Below are 21,432 nucleotides of genomic sequence, written 5' to 3' on the forward strand. Positions count from 1 at the left end.
CCCAGCTCAAGGGTTTCCTTGTCTCATCCTTCCTTTAGTTATCTTTTTCATCTTCCTGACCATTCTTCACTGTCCTCTCCATCCATCCTCCTGTTAGAAACTATTCCTGAGCTCAACACCTATAGCTGTCTGACTTCCTTCTGCTATGCAGCCTCCCTATCCTTTTCTCAGTCCTGCTACTTTAGCCTCCCAGTCTATTCCACAAGCCCTGCACTCAATTTTCACTAAGGTTCTTTGTCTCCTTGCCTGCATCTATCTTGCCTGTCTCTATCTTGCACCCAACCAACCTCCCCTCACGGAAAATTCAGCGTTTTGACACTCCCGGGTACGAATGAACAACTTTTATCCAGTAAAATATATGAGACAGGACTCAACAATCCCTGAATTTGCTCACAGCTTTGGACTTCTGTTTTGATCTACACTGATATTCATTATGTAAATGAACAGTGTAGCTGGTACTCTGTATATAGGTTTGTTTTGTACTTGACACACCTGGTCCTAGTTCTCTTCTTTAGCATTGCACCAAATTACAAAGGTATGCATTTTCCAGGGAAAGCAGAAAAAGCATATTGCTTAGCTGTAGGCTTTCTGCCTAAGAAAATGTTTGTTCATTTCCACTTGCTCACTGGCATTTTTGTCCTACCTTCTGCACAGTATGAATATCCAGTTGCTACACTAAGAAATAGCAAATAGGCTTGAGATTGTAACTGTTCCTTTCAATGTTTACGTAAGACAGAATTCAAGCATATTCCGATTCAATAGTTGCAGGGTTTATATATATATATATATATATATATATATATATATATATCCTGAATCTGATATTCAATCACACTGCAAACTTCTGGCACTTTCTATGTGAAGGATTACTGATACCTGCTGCCACACACAGTTGCAATGGCTTTGAAGCATCCGGAAGCAAGCTGGTATGACCCAGTATAGCACCGGTCTATAGCCCAGTTGAAGAGGTTTATTTGGTCAGGATTTAATTCCAGCAGTAAGACAACAACTTCACAGCCAAGCTGATGAACCTGAGTACACAGAAAATGGCATAGTGTTTTGCAATTATCCATAATATTTGCATCAATAATTAAGCACACAAAGGAAGCAAGGCCTCCTGCTGAATCAGACCGAAGTCTATGAAGAAAGGCCAACATTCAGTTTCACATGGCACAGCTTGCTAGTTGCCTCCTCAGATTTGATCTCAACATCTGACCCCTCAAATACAGGTAATAGTAACAATTGTGGGGCACAATCAATGGTCTTTTTCAGAATGACTGAAATCTCCTCTTGAATTTGTTCCCCCAATTCTGCCACCCTCAGACAGCCCCACCACAGAGTACAATAGGTACTCTTCTGCCAGCCATTGAGTGAGATCCCTGATGTTATGTGTGTCTAATCCCTTTTTGAAACTATCTAAGTTACTGGCCATCACGATCATTGTGGTTAACATATTCCATAAGGAAAAACCACTCTATTCCAATTCCACTATCTATCTTCACTTTCATGCCTTCCTCTCCCAATTCATTCTTGCCTTCTGACAGCACAATCCTAACCATGCTTACTTGGAGTACGTCCTACTGAATTCAGTGAGGTTTACTCCCAGGTAAATGAGAAGAGAACTGCAGCCTTATTGTTCATCAGACTATTCCAAGGATTACTCTGAGCCTAAAACTTTGGGGCAGAATAGGTTGTGAAAACGGGAGTAAATTTGTGGAAGTGCACCTAATTCGCACATTTAATTCCGAGAACATAAAAACAGCTGCATCTATACGCAGGAAGCACTGTTAAATAGTTACTGTGTGGGAATTATAAAGCAGGTTTAGGCACATTTAATGTGGCAGAGATCCAGCATGCAAGGAAAACATTGATCTTCCATAGCAGTGGCCTTATTTTCTCCTAAAGCTAATACTCATTTTGGCCTTCATCAGAAGATCTGCCCACTCACATTGATCTGATTCACCAGCAGCTATTTCAAGTAAGCAGGAGGTCATTTCACATTTGCATTTCATACAGCCTAGAATCAGGTGGGTGGTCTATCGGGTGGGAAGACTTCAAAGCAAAGGGTAAACACACACATTGAGATCATTCTGCCCATACCTTTTTTAATTTGCAGAGCGTTGAAAGGCCTTGAGTATTTTTCAGCAGAAATTTAGATTAATAAACTATGCAAAGGTATGTGTCTTGAAACAAAAGGTACAAATATACTTTCATTTACTTTAACAGTGTGGTGATAACAACTCTTTAGTGCATATTCACTAGATACCAGCGTCTGCAGAAGCCACCCCTCCTGCAACCACATTCTTTTGTAACACATTTAAAATCATTTCAGAAGTGCATCATTGCTGAGTTACTCACCCGTAAATCTTGACAAGCTAAAATATTATCAAGCCATTTGTAGAGATAGCCGTCCGGAGAAAGGCCCACATTGTCAAATACAGGGCCACAGCATAGCACAGCTGACATTGCCTAAGAACAGAAGGAAGGAGGTTGGTTATGCAAACCCAACTATATAATCAACACACTTCTGTTTATTTGTTCTTTTCAGTGTATTGGCTACCACACCTTGTAAGATCACAGTAGATTCTAAACATGGTGCAGCGCATCAAGCAATGTAGTAACAGGAGATTTTAAAGGGGCTTCAGTGAGGCCACTGAAGTGTGGAGGTTGTTTCTCTTAGGCATTGTAAAAAATATTATGCAATGATATCCCAGCAATAACCCCAGTCAATACCTCTTGGTTAGATGGGTGCATGTCCAGTCTACCCTTACCTTCCCTGAACTCCATTCTCTTCCTCTATATCCTCACTACACAGTGGTGTAGCGTGGGGGGTGCAGGGGGGGCCGGACGCACCGGGCGCAACATCTGGGGGGGGGGCGCGCACGCTCGCACTCGCAGCTCTCTGCCCCTACTAAAATCCACGGGTTAGGGGGCGCAAATTACTTGCCTTGCCCCGGGTGCTGACAACCCACGCTACACCACTGTCACTACATATTAATCCAACCTTCCCCAACCTGGTGCCTTCTTTAAGAATGCAAGAGCAGCCCTGCTGGAACGGACCCAAACCCAATCTAGCCCAGCATTTAGAAGTATTCCAAAGGTTTTGCACTACAACTCTTATCAGCCCCAGGCTGAATGGCATGGCCATTCATGGTTGTAGTCCGCATCATCCAGATGTCAACATGTTCAGAAAGGCTGGATTAATCAAACTGACTCCTACTTTCATCTGCCTTACCCATCTCATTTTGATGAAGAACTGGCATCTAGTATACAGTGTGAGAATGAAACATTCAGTAGGCACTGCAACAGAAGCAATCTCCTATTTGGAAGATAGGCTTACTGCCTTGTATCGGTTTTCAATTAAAAAAAGGGGTGGCGGGTTGTAGTTGACTGGTTTTTACTCATGAGTAGACCCATTGAAATCAATGGCAATGAATAACCTGGGTAAATTAATTTCATGAGTGTCCTCTGAGTAAACATTAGTTGAAAACAACCCTCAGTAACCAGTTTCCAAAATAAGCACCTAGAATTTAGCAATATATTTTTGCTGCATTAAAGAAAAAACTGTGTTTATAAAGTTGGTGTTAAAACCAATCTCCTGCTCCCTCAGATGAATCAAATGAATCAATCTTACACAAAAATTGACAGAGCCAAAAGAAAAAAAAATGTACAGAGTTGTTGTTTTTTTGTAAAAGAAAGACATTTTATTTATTTAACAAGCATCATTGGATGTGGACTTTTATTCAGTAAAAGGAATGATCACACACCTTCAAAGCACAATACTGGTATCTTGTAATCTGGTGATTTCTATCACTGTAGCGATCAAGCGGTGTAAACATGATACTGAACGGTCCAGCCCATTGACTAAACAAAATGAAAAGGTGGTGCCTCAGGCTTTGCTGAGGGAAAAGAAATCTCCTATGGTGCACTGAGCAAAGAAACATAAAATTACCTTTGTTAATTTGTTTTTAAAAAGGAAAACATGAGCATTATTCTTATGCAACATTTTGTAGCCCGGCAACAAGTCCTGGAATAATTTTCCTGGTTGCATGCACTGAAAACATTTTGGGAGAATGCACCACCTATGCAATGAGCTCTTGGGCGCTCAAAAGAAATATGCAACTCCCAGAACCATCAACAAGGAACTGAAGTGGCCTTTTGCACCAAGCGTTATAGATACATACATATACACACAATCAAAATGTTCTCTCATGGCTGCAAATTGATTCCCAAGGTAAAGCAACAATCCTCTTGCATTATGTTTTATGCACATAATCCAAATCTACGCATGGTAGGAGATTCTGATTGTCCCCTCTTGACATTCATGAATTGGATTTTATATTTACATAGGTGTGTGTGTGCGTTTATGGAACCAGTGCAACAAGAGTTGGTTTAGTGTGGAGGCTAAGAGACTGCAAATCAGAGCTGTGAATCAGGAAACCCTCTGCTCAAATTTAGCCTCTTGCCAGGAACTCACTAGGTAGTTAAGAGGCAAACCACACACTCTCTCAACCTCAGTCCCACCCCCATCTGTAATATAAGGGATAATACCAGTGCTTAATGGTGCTATACAAATTTTAAGTATGACGATGAAGATGTATGACCTATCTATACACTCTGTATATTTTGATTTTGAGATGCAGACATTGTGTTGACGGGGGCATACATGCATTGCAGTTGACACAAGAACACCCCTATCACAATGTGGAATGCAAATGTGCAAACATCAGGTGGGAGCAGACAGCTGCATTATGGGGGATTGGCCTAAACTGATCCCAATCTCCCATCATGTACAGGTCTGTGAGCATTATGTTCTGAGCATCTGAATAACTGGAAACGCATCTTTAAAAATTTATACTGAATCTAAAAATAATCTCCTTACAAAAATAGCAAAAGCTGTGTTGGCAACTATGAAAACCTTTATTTACTTACACCTGGAGCAAGAGTATTTCTGTAATGAGTGAAAAGGCAATTTTTAAAAATGTTACTGTTGAGAGAATTCCCTGTAAAAAGAGGGCTGCCTCCTTGTTGCAGATGTTCTGGATGCAGCAGAGCCCAAACTGTACGAAACATGGCTGGGCTTAATGCACTGAATGTAGTGAGATGGATCTAATGATGAACACAGAAGGAGCCTTCAGATTGCCAGCGTTTAGGCTAGAGGCCTTTTATGCTGTTTCAATAAATGGAACACGATCAATTTGCAAAGCAACCCTTTAGCACAAAGAGCACGTAGCAATAGCTAAATTAAGCCCCTTGCTGCAAGAAAAATCAATGATCACTTTACTTGACGGAAGCTAGTTTTCTCCAGATGAGAGCCAACTGTTCCTTTGCAGTTTCTACAATTACCAATTGGCAGCCAGAAACCAGTAAACACTGAGCTAGTAGGATATAAGTCAATTTTGGGTCACTTCACACCACAAAATTCCTGCACAGGCTAAGAATGAATAGGAATTTTGTGTGCAGACCAGCCAAAATGCACGTGTATATGTTAGTCACATGCGTACATGACTATTTACATCCAAGTTTCATTTTAATTTCTACATCAAAATGTCTCCTTTGTGGCCATTTTAGAGTACATATGCTGAAACAATATGGATCAATTCAAATGCCAAGTATTCTGGTTTATATGGACTATAGATCATCAAAGTTACATGGGCCTCTAAAGTCCCTAGTCCACAGTACATGTAACAAGGACAGTGTAAAGAGCAATGTGACAGATAAAATGAAATATGTACAACTGCAGGCTTCACTGATTACTTGTCCCCCGTTCTCCCAATTTCCTCCCTTACTCTTACTGTTCCATGCAGATTAACCTGTAAGAACTTTATATTACACTAATTACATTAAAGCTTCCTTCTCTATATCCATCAAGCTCTACAATGCTTTTGACAAACACTGTCTTGTACTTTCGCCTTCACCGTCCTGCAATTTACATGATTACTGAATCTCCATACCTGGCACACACTGAATCAAATTGGCAATCATTGCACTGAAATGGGCTCTCATGTCCTTAAGAATCTCCACTTCTTTATCGTTTTCAGCTTCCAGTAACATACGAGTCAGGTCAACGTATTCTAAGAATAAAGCTCCGAGTGCTAATGTATCCCGTTCCAAGGCTCCGTTTGTACTATGGCAAAGAAAAGTGGGACGTTTTAAGGAACCGTTCAGATATAAAACAAGAACTTGTGCTTGGCAGATTGCAGACTGCAACATTTAAAATCTCAATTTCAAGAATGTAAAAAGGAAGAATCTAGTGGATAGATATGGAAAAGCCCCAACTTTATTTTACAAATGCTCTAAGGAATAATAATAATAATAATAATAATAAATAATAATAATAATAATAATAATTCAGCAGTGTCACAAGACCCTGTTCACTTGAAAAGCAATATCCTACCTATCACTTATCACACCAGCATCAGCAAGTAATTCAAAAATGCGTAGTAGCTGTAACCGCAGCAGATCTCGGCGTTCACGACGCTTCTTATTCTGTGTTGCAGGAAAAGAGGCCAGTATTAATCACATCTATTACACAAGTGCAGATCTTAAAAAAACAAGATCTAATCGAGCCTGGGCTCAGGACCAATATTTAAAGAGATGCTGTTGACTGTTGAATAATATGAACTTTCTGATTAGCGCATACACATGACCATGTAGATTAAGCGGTCCCTATTTATCTACTTGCACCCGGGGGTGCTTTCGAACTGCTAGGTTGGCAGGCGCTGGGACCGAAAGATGGGAGCGCACCCCGCCACGGGGATTCGAACCGCCAACCTTTCGATCGGCAAGCCCTAGGCGCTGAGGCTTTTACCCACAGCGCCACCCGCGTCCCTCTTATACATATACATATTTAAAGACCACTTAAATAGACATTCCCAAAGCAGTATATATAATAAAACTTTCAACACAGATATCAGCAGATCTGTTTAAAATAGTATACATACAATATTTACCAATGAAACAGCTAGCAAAACTTTTAAACAAATGTACATGTCTGCATAGATGTGCTGAATTTTTTTTAAGTGTTAAGCAGTCACCTAAAACAATAGAGAGCATCATGGGAGTTGTAGTCCCACATTTGGAGGGTCACAAGTTCTGCACCCTTGCCTTAAAGCATAATGAATGGTTCTTTCCTCTTGAAATAAAATAATTTTATGTACATTTATACAAAAGTATTAGGATGAACGCTTGCCAAATCTGAAATTAGCAACACTTTTAATTGGCAGCATTTCTTCTTCCCTTTTAATATCTGCTGTTATATTTGTGCTGCCTCTTAAATGTGTTCATCTTAATTAAATCAACCAACCTCCGGTCTTCTCTCCAATGCTTCTTTCATTAGTGGGTGAAGTTCTTCCACTAATTCCCTACATTAAAAAAAGAGTATGTGATGAAACAAAGTTCTTCATAAATGAAATAGCGGAATGACTAAGCTTTGACTCTTAATAACAGAAATTTTATATATTGGTCTGTCCCTCCCCCCCATTGTATTACCTGGGTTATGAAGGTGCCCTAAAGACATTAAAGCAAAGATTATGGGATAATGCACACACAGACTTGTGATCTCGATCACACGCAAAAATGCTTGTTTAACCTGGAGGTAGGCTGTCTGAATTTTGCATTGCAAAATTTGTTGGGTCTCTGGACTGTAATAAAGATTGATTGATTGATATATAATTTACAAATCACCCTGTTCCAGAAGTTCCGGTGTTTATGCAACAGAGGCCTGCCCAGAGCATGCCCAATTCTCTTCCTCATTGTGAAACATGCTGTGCTTACAATAGGGTTGCACTGACAAAGCACCATGCAGCAGTGAAGCAAATGGCAGCCCCTGTTCATGTGGTCTTTTGCCTGTATGTGTATACGTTGTAATATGCAATGTCATGGGTCTCCAGCCTCCATCATCAACTTCCATCATCACTGGCTACACTGGATGGATCTGACAGGAGCTGGAGTTCAACAACACCTGGAGGCTCCTATTCCTGCTGCAATACACCCTCAAATACAGAGGGCCACCCGCCCTCTAGGAGTTTATGTAACTGAGTTATATTGCTAGGAAAGGGACCATGAAACCAAGGGGAACTACCTCATCTCCATTTGTCACTTCTGAGATATATTTCCCCAGATTAGGAGAATAAGCTTAAACCTCAGTCCAGAGACGAGGCCACTAACAAATCCCAGTGGGACATTGCCAATAGGCCTTTGGCATCTCAGGGAGTATGTCCTCCAGAATCGTCTCCAGACACAGAGAGCTGTGCCCCCAAGAGAACGGGGACAGAGAGTGTACACACAAGGTATAGCACTTGGCTTGCTGCCTAGACACCAGCAATATTTTTTGGTAATCAGAAGACTCTTATAGAGTGGTCCTTCAAAATTTAAGATCAGCTACATTTTAAATCTTTGTCCATGCCGCTTGGGAGTGTATTTCACTTCATCATGTGTCTCCCAAGATAAAACACTTGTCTTTGTTTGCAGGTCATTTTAAACCATATTAAAAATAAACTATGGTTTAACATGAAACACTCTGCTCTCCCTTGCTGCTGTGAAACAAATCAAGAGTCTGGCTTGTTGTGATGCGTAAATTTAGCCTCATGGTTTATTTAGCTTGTTACCTGACATGCAGCTGGAGCAGGGGACGAGTGAAGCAAGAACATTTCTGTAGTATACACCAGCATGCTAAATGTTCACATGAAACCAGTTTGTTTCTAACCATGGTTTAATGTGACATGTGAGCTGAGCCACTGCTAACCATTTATTACACTAAGGGTGCTTCCAGACAGGTGTTTATTGTGTTATTGGTGCTCCTCACACGTTTAGGTTTTACACAGCATCTGCATAATGACTTCAGAATCAAAATGCCAATCTGAACTCCGCCCCCAATTTAATGCCCTTCCTGTTGAAAATTTTATACTTTTGGTGATATTAAGCCTCCGTTTGTAAGCATCCCAAAGCAATTTGAACCACAAGAAATTCATGGCACATCAATACCTGAAAACGAGAGAATTTGTTCTTCCAAAGCCCAGCACAAGTGACTCAGTAATTTCTATGCTCTCAAGTCTCATCAAAGGCACTAGTTGTTTTAACAACACACCAACAGATGGAGTTCCTATTGCCTAAAAATACAATAAATTTAAACGGACATAATCATTAAAGCAATTAGAAAAGAATGACAAAAAACGTACTGCTTTAATAGGTTTTGCTGGCAAATTTGAAAAGCATGTATCACAAAACAGTATTAAGTGGCTCAACAGTCATGAATAAGAGAGTGAGGATCATTCCCCCTTTGACTCTGTGGGGTCTGAGGAAAAAAGGCTGGTGTGGTGTCTATCTGGTCACAGGTCAAATGGCCGAGAAGAGACTCTTTTATTCGTTCCTTTTTCTCTCCTGCTCCTGGGATGACCCAGATGTGCAATAGTAGGAAAACTTCATATAATGTCAGATGGGTGGCCACCCGAGAGCCTTTTCTATAGTGGCTCCTGACCTTTCAAACACTCTTTCCAAGGAGGCCTATCTGGAGACCTTGTTATTATCATTTAAGTGCCATGCGAAAACATTTGCTTTCCCAGGCTTTTAAGAACTGCTAACACAAGCATTCTTGGAATGCTTTAGTTTGCTACTTCAATCTGCTATATTAGTTCGCATGCTTCATATTATTATCATTGTTATTGTTCTTCTTTTTATGTCTTACCATCCTGGGAACAGAAATTATTCTGAAGGTGTGGAAGAAATGTTATGTAAATAAAGAAGTAAAATGTGGCTGCAGTTTGCCTCAGAAGCAAATCTAAATGCCGGTTTTTGCTTGCTTGTTTTGTGGGGTGGTGTGCGGTTCTACTCTGGCCTATAAAGATGACAGCAAAGGGTTAGGTCAAACCAAGTGAAGGGACCAGCCAGTTATTCTTCAGAGTGCCCAAGAGGACAAGAACTATGAACTCAACAAAGCAGTTTAGAAGCATGTTGGATCCAAAAAACTGCCTGATGCAGGAATTGTCTGCCACAAGGCAGAAAATGACTGTGAGTTTACAGAAGAGAGTATCATTTTCCCTTTGCTTTGTTACACATCTGCCTTCTATCCCAAGTTGCAGAGCGTTGCCCAAATGTTTCAGAGGTGCACCAGAAATAATCGGGGCAGGGGATCTGCATCTGTCACACAAATGGTATGCGTGCATAAAAAGGTTAACATACTTCCCATATCTGCTCTACGCCATGAAAGGCATTTTGGCAGAAAGTCTGTGTGACCTTAATACTGGAACAAAAGGGCAACTGACACAAGTCAGTTGGCAACGCCACTGAATAATTACCATAAGGTAAACGTGGCATATAATAAAAATTAGAACAGCCTTTCGTCAGACTCAAGCAAAACAGACGGAATATAGGTACCACTGCCAGTGTGGGATTAAAAATCACCTTATCATGACTCCTGCTATTGAATGGTTCATCTAGGTATGGTAATGGTTCTTCAGCTAAGTCCTATGGGGCCTACCAAGTCTGTTTCCAGTTCCAAAGAATCCCAACTTATTTATGGGTTAGTACTTCTGGGGCAAAGAGCAAGCCAGGCCAGCCATATGTAGTTTTTTTTAGTCTTACATACTAAAAAAAAAAGGAACACAGATGGCGCTGTGGGTTAAACCACAGAGCCTAGGACTTGCCGATCAGAAGGTCGGCGGTTCGAATCCCCGTGAAGGGGTGAGCTCCGGTTGCTCAGTCCCTGCTCCTGCCAACTTAGCAGTTCGAAAGCACGTCAAAGTGCAAGTAGATAAATAGGTACTGCACTGGTGGGAAGGTAAACGGCATTTCCGTGCGCTGCTCTGGTTCGCCAGAAGTGGCTTAGTCATGCTGGCCACATGACCCAGAAGCTGTACGCTGGCTCCCTCGGCCAATAAAGCGAGATGAGCGCCGCAACCCCAGAGTCGGCTACAACTGGACCTAATGGTTAGGGGTCCCCTTTACCCTTAACATACTAAAATATCTAAAAGAATGTAGTATAATCACTGATAACTGGGAAACACTGGCCTGCGAGTGCTCCAATAGGAGAACAACCTTTACCAAAGGTGTCATGGACTTTGAAGAAGCATGAACTTGGGGCAAAAGGGAGAAATGAGCTAAGAGGAAGGCATGTTGGACAAACCCTCACTGTGATCAACTCCCACCTGGAAACCTATGTCTCCACTGTAGAAGGATGTGTGGATCCAGCATTGGACTCCACAGTCACTTACGGACACACCATTAAGACCGTGTTCATGGAAGACAATCTTACTCAGCTATGAGTGATCGCCAAAGAAGAAGACCCTTGATTCAACGCTGACAACTATGAGTGGTGAAGGATCTCAAATCCAGCTCTGCAATGGTTCTAGCAAGGTCTTTCCTAAGGAGGCCACAGCTCGGTAGTGATGTATGCACTTTGCAGATATGGAGAACCTGTGGCTCCTCCAGTGATGCTGGACTTCAATTCCCATCATCCCCAACCCCTGGGCCATGCTGGTGGGGAGGTGTGATGGAAGCTGTAGTCCCACAACATCTGGAAGGCCACAGGTTCCTTACTCCTGGCTTACAGATGGCAATGCATCATATGTATAGAAGAACTAGGCTTGAGTCTTGTGTGAAAAATACACATCATATATAAACATATTTCTCATTTGATGGCCAAGTCGTTTTAACGAAATACCACTTACCTTGTTATCGTAACTAACAGTACCATCAGGTGTGGTAGCCATGATCTCAGGAGTCGAAACACGCAGATGGCCGGGGCTCATAATACTGGGTTTTGCTGCTCCAAAGCAGAGAATAAGGTAATTTCTCCATAAAGTGACATAATGGTCTCCACTGCTCGCTGTACTGGTTTTCTTTGCATTCACAGGGCTGCTGGATACGTTGTTTTAAAATAAAATAAAAAATCAGTTTGGGATATTACTTTGTTTTATTATTTTTCAAAGAGGAGACATTATAGCAATATAAAGGGGCTGATTCAGCTCAGCATAAAATGAAAGGGAAGGATCTAACTCAGTGGTAGAGCATATCCTTTGCATGAATACAGTATTGGGTTCAATTCCTAGCAACACCAGGTAGAGTTGGTACAAACTCCCGTCTAATACCCTGAAAAGCCACTGTGAGTCAGGTGTTGACAATACTGATGGGCCAAAGGTAGCTCCTGAAGTTCTAAACTATGGCTACAGCAACAACATAAAAAAATCACTCGGTGCTATTTTTGTTGTTGAAAAACATGCAGAACTGCTTTACATCTTTTATACTTCTCACTGCAAGCATGTGAAGGTATTCACAGCAATTATTTTTGGGAGGTGAAGAGCTAAAGTTTAGGGGCAAATGCTTTCTCAATACCACCTATAAGAAGCCACAGTTGTACAAAGATTTTAAAACCAGGTACCCCAATTCTAAGCGCAACTCTGCACACTGGACTACGCAGGCTCACAAAAACATAACCCTCCTATCAAATATATGACATTCTGTGGAATTCATTATTTAAAAACAGTGAATACAGACCAGATCTATCAGTGTAATATGAAATATTGACAACCAAATAATAATAAAATAACGGCAGAACTTACTTTGGATCAACCAAAGGCATGACCAGCTGCAGCCTTGTAAATGCATAAGGCCAAGCATAGCTGAGAGCAGTGGGACAATGCTTTGGTAAATTCTCTTGTCTAAGAAAACTGAAAAGGCAGAGAACCCAGGGATCTTTGACGGACTGTGCAAATATCCAGACATGGGAAGGACTTTTTACATCATAATGGCTATTAACAAGGACCGCGTTCCATTCTACCAGCCACTGCAAATCCACATTATGGGTTAATGGTAACGTTGTCTGTGGAGGGAAAATATTTTTTTTTAAAGAAAGAAAATCGCTGTCAGCATATTATTTCAGAGGTTGGCCTGCATTTTTTATTTTCCTGATAAGCTGCTCTTTCAGTAGGCTGCCCATGTGTCCTACGTAATAAAGGTGTTTTCTTCTTGAAAGGGTGTCAGAGGACAGCTCTATGTGAAGTGCTGTATGGTTCAAAACGGTTTTAAATATTTTTTAAAAACCATTAAGAATGAAAAGCAGGGGCCTTGAAGTTATCCAACAGCAGTTAGCACCTGCACTGCAGACTGAGCAAGCACAGAGGTCCCTTGGTTGTTCTTCCCACTATAAAATGCACCGTGTGGTATTCAGACTAGATCTGTTGACATTAATGGACTTAACTTAGTCATATTCCTTCATTACAATTTAGCTAAATACCAGCCATTCTGCTTAAATGATATCTTTTTGGATTGATGCAAATTTGGAAATAAATGCTATGTGCCCTCTCTTTTTGGGGATGCATTTCCTCTTTTGGGGGCACGTGTAAGTAGCAAATCTGCATTTGGACCTGGATACTGGCTGCCAAACCCTTGTTTGAAGAGATGGAAACACCACACAACCTGCAGTGCATTTCATTGATCCATCATTCATTCTGCTCAGGGCTTATCTACATGCTTTTGGCAGAAGTTAACAGTGCCTCTGTGTTCCTGCCCCCTCTGCACCTGTATGCAGTCAGAATCAGTCCATGGCTTATTCTCTGTTCCTTAGTTAATTTGAGACATTGCCCCACTGACTATACTAAAGATACCTTGCTGCATTCTAGTGATGCACACTGATCCAATAACAGTATAGGCAGGAGATCTGTTTGAGTAGAAGATTCAATCCATGCAAGGATTGAGGCTATTCATTAAATTAATGGGGTAGTCTGACTGTACAATAGATTGGAATCTGGCTACATGCAAATCTCTGGATACGGCTGGTAGTTAAATTATGAAACCAGTTATTACCTAATATTCTGCTAAGACGTTGAAAATATCAATACAGCTACAATTACAGGCTGAAGTAATGGAACTGCAACAGCGGATCAAGGAGATTACCTGTGCTGTACTGAGTAATAAAATCTAATGCCTGAAGCAACTTTAAGAGTTTCTTAACATACCCATAATCTTTGTATCTGCATTCCAGTCTTTTTGGAACGTTGCAGTTTCTGTTTATTTAGCACATATGCATTGTGAACAGTTAGAGGATAACAAGAAGGTACTTACTGAATCTGAAACGGCCACATGAATGAAACTTTCCAGAATAGAAGAACTTAGTTGGTCCATGACATCAATCATAGGCCTATCGTCATCCTGTACATGTGAAGGTGACAGAAATTAAGTCATTTTTTTAAAAAGAGTGTTTGAATAGTAAGATATTTACTGTGGCATAAGCTTTTGCGGGCTAGAGTCTACCTCATCAGATGTATGAAATAGACAGTGTGATGGGAGAAGCAACAATCTCATATTGAAAGCAGTGATACCACATATGAATCAACCAACTGAAGTTAACAAGCTCATGTATGACTCCAGGCACATCCAACCGTTGCAGGTAAACACTCAGTTTACGTGACATCCAGGTAAGTGAGCAATTTACTGTTTGTGGCAACTTAGCCACCTTATGTCCTGGTTCAAGTCAAAATAAATTTGATCAAAATGGTCAGTGTACTCCAGTTCAGCAGCCACCCCAATTTCTGAATGAGAACTGGTTCTAACTCATTTATATCCTTCGCACAAAACAGAATTATTCTGAGTGAGTCAAAGTGAGCCATTACTGCAGCAGAATTACTTGAAATTTTGTGAGACTGCAAGTTATTCACTCCCTCTAGTGCAGTTGTTTAAACAGCCAAAGCAGAACCATCCACTTACAAGAAGGAAGTTTCAGGAGGCTTGAGGAAACCACAAGGTTTGCTGAAGTACAAAATAATTGGGGGCGGGGGGACTAAAGAGAGAGGACCCTTTAAAAAACCCCAGTGAGGAGTGAGCATGCTCAGTGGCCACTGCAAAACAACAGGAGGAGATGGAATGGCTGACTGGAACCCTGAAGAGCAACACTCCACGCTGTAACATTCTGCTGCAGGTCCCACTAGAACGTTCTCTGTTTTCGATTCCTAACTCCCTCACAATTCCCAGAGGCACTCCTGACAACTGTAGCCATTCAGATTCATTTTGTGGACCAACCTTCTCCAAGGATGATGTCCTCTAGATCAGTGTTTCCCAACCTTGTGCCTCCAGATGTTTTTGGCCTACAACTCCCATCATCCCTAGCTAGCAAGACCAGTGGTCAGGGATGATGGGAATTGTAGTTCAAAAACAGCTGGAGGCACAAGGTTGGGAAACACTGCTCTAGATGTTCCTGACCATTGGACTATGCGGGCCGAGAATGGTGGGAATTGTAGTCTAAGGCATCTGGAAGACACCAGACTTGGGAAGGCTGCTGAAGAAACTCCACTCCCACACACTTCCCACCTTTGAACATTCCTCTTGAAAGAATTGACTGCTCTTCTACTTTGAGTGAGGAGGAATGCTAAACGGTGCACAAGCATACTCTTCCCATGGAAGCACAGCCCAAAACTTATGCCATGACAACATCCTGATTCAGCTACAGCACTGCTCTATAATACACTTAGCACAACCAGTAATTTCTATTTTTTTTAATGTTTCAAATTCTTTGCAAATAAGAATCCAATTCCATTGGATTGTAGGACTCTTTCAAATATTAGAGCTGTGATAAATTAACAACTGGCAAAGTGGGTCAGAATAAGTATCTAGTTTAGTGTGTGTGTGTGTGTGTGTTGTACCAGAACTTCTGCTTCATTTTTTGTGCTTACAGAGTTAATGCACTGACAGAAGCTCAACATGAGGTTAATTGTTGGATTTAGTTCAGTGTTTGCAGAACAGAAGTGCCCATCATAAAATGCCATACGACTTAAGACATCATGTATTGAGGGGATGAAAAACTAGCCTGCTGTTTACTGAAGCATTCCAATGGCATGAACACAAAATATTTTGTTCTCCACTTAGCAACTTACTAACTGGGAACAAGGCGCTCCATGCTTTTGTATTTGACAAACAAGAATTAGTATTCTCTATGGTGCAAAGAAAAATGCAGTGCATGAAATTGTTTTATTACACGTAGCTGCCAGCTGGACGGACACGATGTATCGGCCAATTCCATATTAATAAACATAACACTTTCTAGTAACAATGCTTTTTTTTTTACAATTAAAGGAAGAAATAACCTCCATCCAAGAACCATTTGTGTATCTGAAGGAATGATAGAACAGGGGTCTGAAAGACTGAGAAACAAGAAATATGGAGTTGTGTCCAGCTGAGTTCTGCTCAGAGTAGACTCCCTGAAATTAATGGACCTAAGTTAATAAAGTGCATTAATGTCAATGGATCTACTCTGAGTAGGACTAACACTGGATACAACCTCTAATTTCTGTAAGTGAGCACCCAAGATTTCTAGGTAAGTTAGGAACCATTTTGCACAGGGGTTCCATTTCCGGCCCTTGTGAGTGTTGGCAGAGAACATATGAGTGTCCTCCACCCTGTTCCACCCTGCCTCAGCCCCACCCTGTTACTCCCCCACATTCTGACCTCTTATGGGTCCAAAAGGACCCACGTGTCGGCGATTGCACAGCAACAGGATGCGCCTAAAATGGCTGCCGCCTATACATATTTTGCCTGTCAAGAATCCTGCCACATTTCATGTTGCTATCAAATCTAGTAAGAAGCACCACTCTTGTCTACCTTGAATGCAACTCGGCAAATAACCATTAGAATGAATGGAAACAAGGCAGCATGGTGGATTGCACTATTATCATTTACTGGATAAAGGCAAGTAAAGAAATCAGATGACAAATCAAAGGAGTCCCATATCCAACTACAGAATATTCAGTTAGTGTGTTAGATTTCGGGAACAACCGTGGGGCAAATAGCAGCTTTTGGAGTGAAGGAAATTAGTATCATGAAAAGGACACCTACAGGAAATGGTTAACTCTCTCTCAGTGTTGTGGTCCCTGCTCTCCATGGCTTTTATTCAAATTTAAAATAAACAAACTACAGGAGATCCGATCACAGATCTGCCCGCTGCCATGCCTAGCTTGGCCCTCTCTCTTTTCATTCTCCACTGCTCCAAATAAAAACTAAAGGAACATAAAAACTTAAATCTATCATCGTTTACTCAGAAGCAAGTCCCACCATTTCCAGTGAGGTCTTGTTGGTGCATAAAAGCAAGCACAGGACTGTAAGCAAAAGTCCATTTTAAAAGCAAAAGGTAATACGGCAAAACAAATTTTCATTTAACCCCCCCCCCCAAAAAAAATTACTTGGGGAAATTGTATTTGTGATGCAGGAATGAGAAGTCGTACCTCTGCTTGTCCCAGTGCAAGAAACAGAGCGCGGATCTCTCTGAGAATCAATACTGCCAGTTTACGTGTAGCGACCTGGAAACTGCAGAGTAATACTAGTGCAAAACCTTCAACAGCATGTAGAACGTTGGAATATGAACTTCTCTCCGTCTGTGTCCTGTGAGCGGATCCGTTCGGTATCAGCTGCAAAATGATGTGTTTGTATATTCCAACATAGGTCATTAAGCTTCAAGAGTTCATAATGTTAAAATAACGAGACAATAGTATGCAATGTGAAATTTAAGAAAAACGAAATGAAAATAAGATCCATGGCCATTGTGATACAATCCATTTCTTATAAGTTAAAAGATGGTTACCTTCAGGTATACCTTATGATAACAGTGCTAAATACTTATGCCATAATCTATATATGCAATGTGTCATTGCCCCTGTAACTGCAACATTTCTGTACTTACAGAACAGGGAGGTAGACACATGCCTTGCTGGATCGGGCTGTTTTGTTGGTTTTTACAAATAGGACTCTTCTCTTAGAAAATACATTTGTGTTTTGTTGCACAATTTGGTCTGCTAAATTTGACCTCTATATGGTTGTTTACACAATTATCCCGGAATAACGCCCCACCCCCCTGAATTCCCACCCCTGTTTAAGCATTCAGGAGTGGATTAATAGTGGTCCAACTGTGAGGGCTGAACTGATATAAAAATATTGCCATGCCCAATGTGCAAATTAAACAAATGTGGCTCTAATTTAAGACACATCAATGTATACAAAAATTTAGCCAAATTGTTCTGAAATGTGATGCGATACTTTTGAAGTCTTACCTCTGTAGACCTGCCTTTTGCCTGATCGCTGGCTTTTCCGGGAGTGTGCATTACCAGTTTCCATTGCGTAAGCAACTGTAACAGTAATTTTAAGGACGTGTCCAGGAGGCTATGATGCATATCGTTAACTTCACGCAACAGGAAGTTTGTGAAGCCGAAAAGCACATCCTCTCTCCAATCAACAAAATCAACTAGCAGGCCCTGAAGTGAATTTTGAGCGATGTGCCGAAGTTCATCATCCATGTGAATAGAAAGCCTATGTAAAAATAAAGCAACTTTCGTGTCAGAAATTACCCATGTACCAATTTGTGATCAGCTTACACCAAGGCTAGCAAAGCATTAATCTGAGGTAAAAAAATTAATGAACCTATTCTCAGTCATCGTCTACAGCACCACTTGTAAGAATAGAGTGCAACTTTAGAATTTATTTTATGAATTACGGTACTAAGGCTGCAATTCTATACCCATTCCCCTTGGAGTAAACTCCAGTCAATTCATTGGGATGCACCTCAGCAAGGAGGGAGTTCCCCATGAGAGGAACTATCACTGAAAAGCAGTGACACAGTTCTTCACAATCAAGGCAAATGCGGCCCACCAGGCAACTACTGTGGCCCAGGGCCGGCCTACCTATGAAATGGGGTGAAACAGCTGCCTCTGGCAGTGGAAGCTCCCCAAAGATGCCCCACCAAAGATGCGAAGAAGTGGTGCTGGCATTGGTATTGATTTCTGGTGAGATCCTGTGAGATTTCCAAAGACATTTTATGAGATCCCACCAGGAATTGGCAGTACTTCCAGCAGAGGCGGGTGGTGCTGGCAGAGGCGAGTGGCTCAGTGGCAAGAGCAGCAGAGCGGCAGAGCGGAGTGCACTTCCTGTTTCACCTCAAGAGGTGAAATGGGATGCACCACCCCTGCTGTGGCCTGACAGGTGCTTGACTGCTCTTTGACTGTTCCGTGTGTTCAGTCAGGCAGCAAATACAAGGTGTTTATCCAAGCCCTAGTGCAGGGGTCTGCAACCTTTAAGACAAAAAGACCCGTTTCCAAAGGAAAAAAAACTGGGAGCCGCAAAACTCGTAAATAACTTTTAATTATTTTTTCTTTGTTTGACCCCTCAGAATTACTCCTCCTCATAGAAATAAACGTTAAATTAACAAGTTACCTTTTTTTGTGTGTGTGTTCTTCACTCCCCTTCAAAACAGTGACCAGCGTACATGCCCCCTTTCAATGCAGTGACCAGCGTACATGCCCCTTACAATGTAGCGGGCGGGCAGGCGGGAAGGTGACGTCGGGACGGTGTGTGCGTTAGTCACGCACCACCCCCATGCGACGTCACAGTCAGTACAGCGCCCGCCACAGTGGGGAGTGTCGGGGCGCACAATGCGCCTCCTCCCCTCACTAGTATCCGCCCCGGAGCCGCGGCAAAGGTGTAAAAGCGCCACATGCGGCTCCGGAGCCGCAGGTTGCCTACCCCGCCCTAGTGGGTAGGCATATATGACTAGCAAGCTACACTTGGCTTGGTGAGCTACAAGTCTAGAGTTTTAGGACTGAAGGAGAAACAAGCAACAAAAATGGTAGTTCTCTTAACATCAGGACTGCATTTCTTCACACAATGACAGAGTTGAAAGGCTCCACCCAACTAAGTTCAGAGGTTTCATTTCTTGCTATCCTCACCACTCTCTCCTTCTTCACCATTATTTCCCTCCTTCAAATTTTAATTTACATTTTAAGCACTATATAAATCAATATGGCCAAAGGCCCAAATAACTGTGAATCTAGTTATGTAAGCTCAAGGGGGCTTTAGACTTGTTTTTTCGTCTACGTCAATGCTCCCATGACAAACGGCAAACCGGTTCTGAAATGGAGGAGAGTGCGATCATACGGCTTTAAAGGAAAACAAGTCAATAATTGTGCCGGGCTACTTGCAAGACCCCTGTCAGGCTAAGTAGCTCTTTGAATCCCAGCCTGAACAAGCAATCTATATGTAGCATTATGCAGGCATGTATCAGCACAGATGAACAAACACTCATTGGACAACACAGCAATCAATTGCATTCTCTCCACGCAAACAATAACCTGAAAAGACTGATTCATATTGCATTATGGAAAGGTGATAATTCACCACACCTATCATAGTTCCATCCAACTACCTCCGTCACAAACCGGACAGCCTTTACATCTTAGCTCCAATTATCAGTCTTTTAACATTTCATGTCATTTACCTTGAAAGCAAATCAATCAGCTCCAGTTTAGACATTCCGTCAGGAAGGAGTCGTGGAATAGCAGCAACACATGTCCTGAAAAGGTCGATTTTTGGTTTTCTTTCACCTCTGAATATAAGAAAAAGAATTTATGCATTACTAGTCAATGCCCAAACATGAGGAGAAAACAACAACAACAGGTGGTATTCAATTAAATACCTGAACTAGAGCAACAGGATTTCCCCCTTCTGCTGCCTGCTTGTACACTGTTCCCCAATTCACTCTGAAGGATTGGTGGGGAAACCCAGAATAGATTTTTTTTGGGGGGGGAGCAGGGGTAGAACAGTCTGCTAACCAAATGTTCACTTTAGTGGGGAGTGCTTAACACTTCCCTTCTTGTATTCTCCCCATTGAAAATCCCCTCCCATAACGTCCATGCTTTTCCATCTACAAAAGAAATATAACTGAGTCCCCCCCCTTTTTTTTTAGGATGGTGATGTTGAGCAGAAAAAAGACATGACATGAAAATGCCTGCCCTGCCCATGTCTCCCTCAATTCCTCCAGAAATATTTGCAGCCAGCCAGCTGAGAGACTGTTACATGGCCCTGTGTTTTATCATCTAGTTCTTGCCCAGAAATGGATAGGCATTCATTCTATTCATTAGCAACCTCTTTTTTATAAGATCTGGTTTTTTCAGGGTGGGATGGGGAGAAAACCCACAGAACAGCTATGCGCTAATCAAGTTGTACAAATTCACTTAAAGTAATCCATAACCAAACACGCACGTGATCATATCTTCAGGTTCTTTGTTCAACATCTGTATGTTAGTGAGCATCATACAGCGCCCAACTTCTTTATCAAGATGTCTCAGTATGTTGTCTACAGCTTTTCTTACTTGAGAATAATATATTGACATGCCTGGAAAAGTATACAGTGGGTTGATATCAGTTCACTGAATAAAAACTTAATATAAAATCTAGCATTTTATATTTTTACATATATTAACATAAAATCCAGTACTGTAGAAATATTCATCTCAATAATGTGTAGTACACTTGTAAGGTTCAATGGCATATATGCAGCATGAAGTGTTCCTTTGATACCCTAAATATGAGTGATCTCTAGCCCTCACAACTTCACATAATATGGAATGTTCAGAAGAGAGTTACGAGGAAAATATTCATATTTTAATGCTTAAGCATCTCATA

General features: G+C 41.5%; 1 protein-coding gene across 9 annotated transcripts in view; it reads right to left on the reverse strand.

Moving 5' to 3' along the window:
- FRY (FRY microtubule binding protein) overlaps positions 1 to 21,432 on the reverse strand; it is a 192,863-nt gene that overhangs the window by 63,219 nt on the left and 108,212 nt on the right. For 8 of the 9 annotated variants that reach the window (XM_081909290.1, XM_081909288.1, XM_081909289.1 and 5 more), the window contains 14 exons: positions 21,010 to 21,142; positions 20,246 to 20,353; positions 18,030 to 18,285; positions 17,208 to 17,390; positions 14,059 to 14,145; positions 12,558 to 12,817; positions 11,667 to 11,856; positions 8,986 to 9,110; positions 7,307 to 7,364; positions 6,398 to 6,489; positions 5,955 to 6,127; positions 3,768 to 3,928; positions 2,359 to 2,469; positions 877 to 1,031 (listed from right to left, as the gene is read on the reverse strand). In XM_081909290.1, coding sequence (XP_081765416.1) covers positions 877 to 1,031; positions 2,359 to 2,469; positions 3,768 to 3,928; positions 5,955 to 6,127; positions 6,398 to 6,489; positions 7,307 to 7,364; positions 8,986 to 9,110; positions 11,667 to 11,856; positions 12,558 to 12,817; positions 14,059 to 14,145; positions 17,208 to 17,390; positions 18,030 to 18,285; positions 20,246 to 20,353; positions 21,010 to 21,142 — 2,092 coding nt within the window. The remainder of the gene's footprint in view (positions 1 to 876; positions 1,032 to 2,358; positions 2,470 to 3,767; positions 3,929 to 5,954; positions 6,128 to 6,397; positions 6,490 to 7,306; positions 7,365 to 8,985; positions 9,111 to 11,666; positions 11,857 to 12,557; positions 12,818 to 14,058; positions 14,146 to 17,207; positions 17,391 to 18,029; positions 18,286 to 20,245; positions 20,354 to 21,009; positions 21,143 to 21,432) is intronic. The other variant, XM_081909283.1, reaches the window with a different exon arrangement.

Source organism: Podarcis melisellensis, assembly GCF_964234715.1.
Source record: "Podarcis melisellensis genome assembly, chromosome: 4".
Classification (NCBI taxonomy): Eukaryota; Metazoa; Chordata; class Lepidosauria; order Squamata; family Lacertidae; genus Podarcis; species Podarcis melisellensis.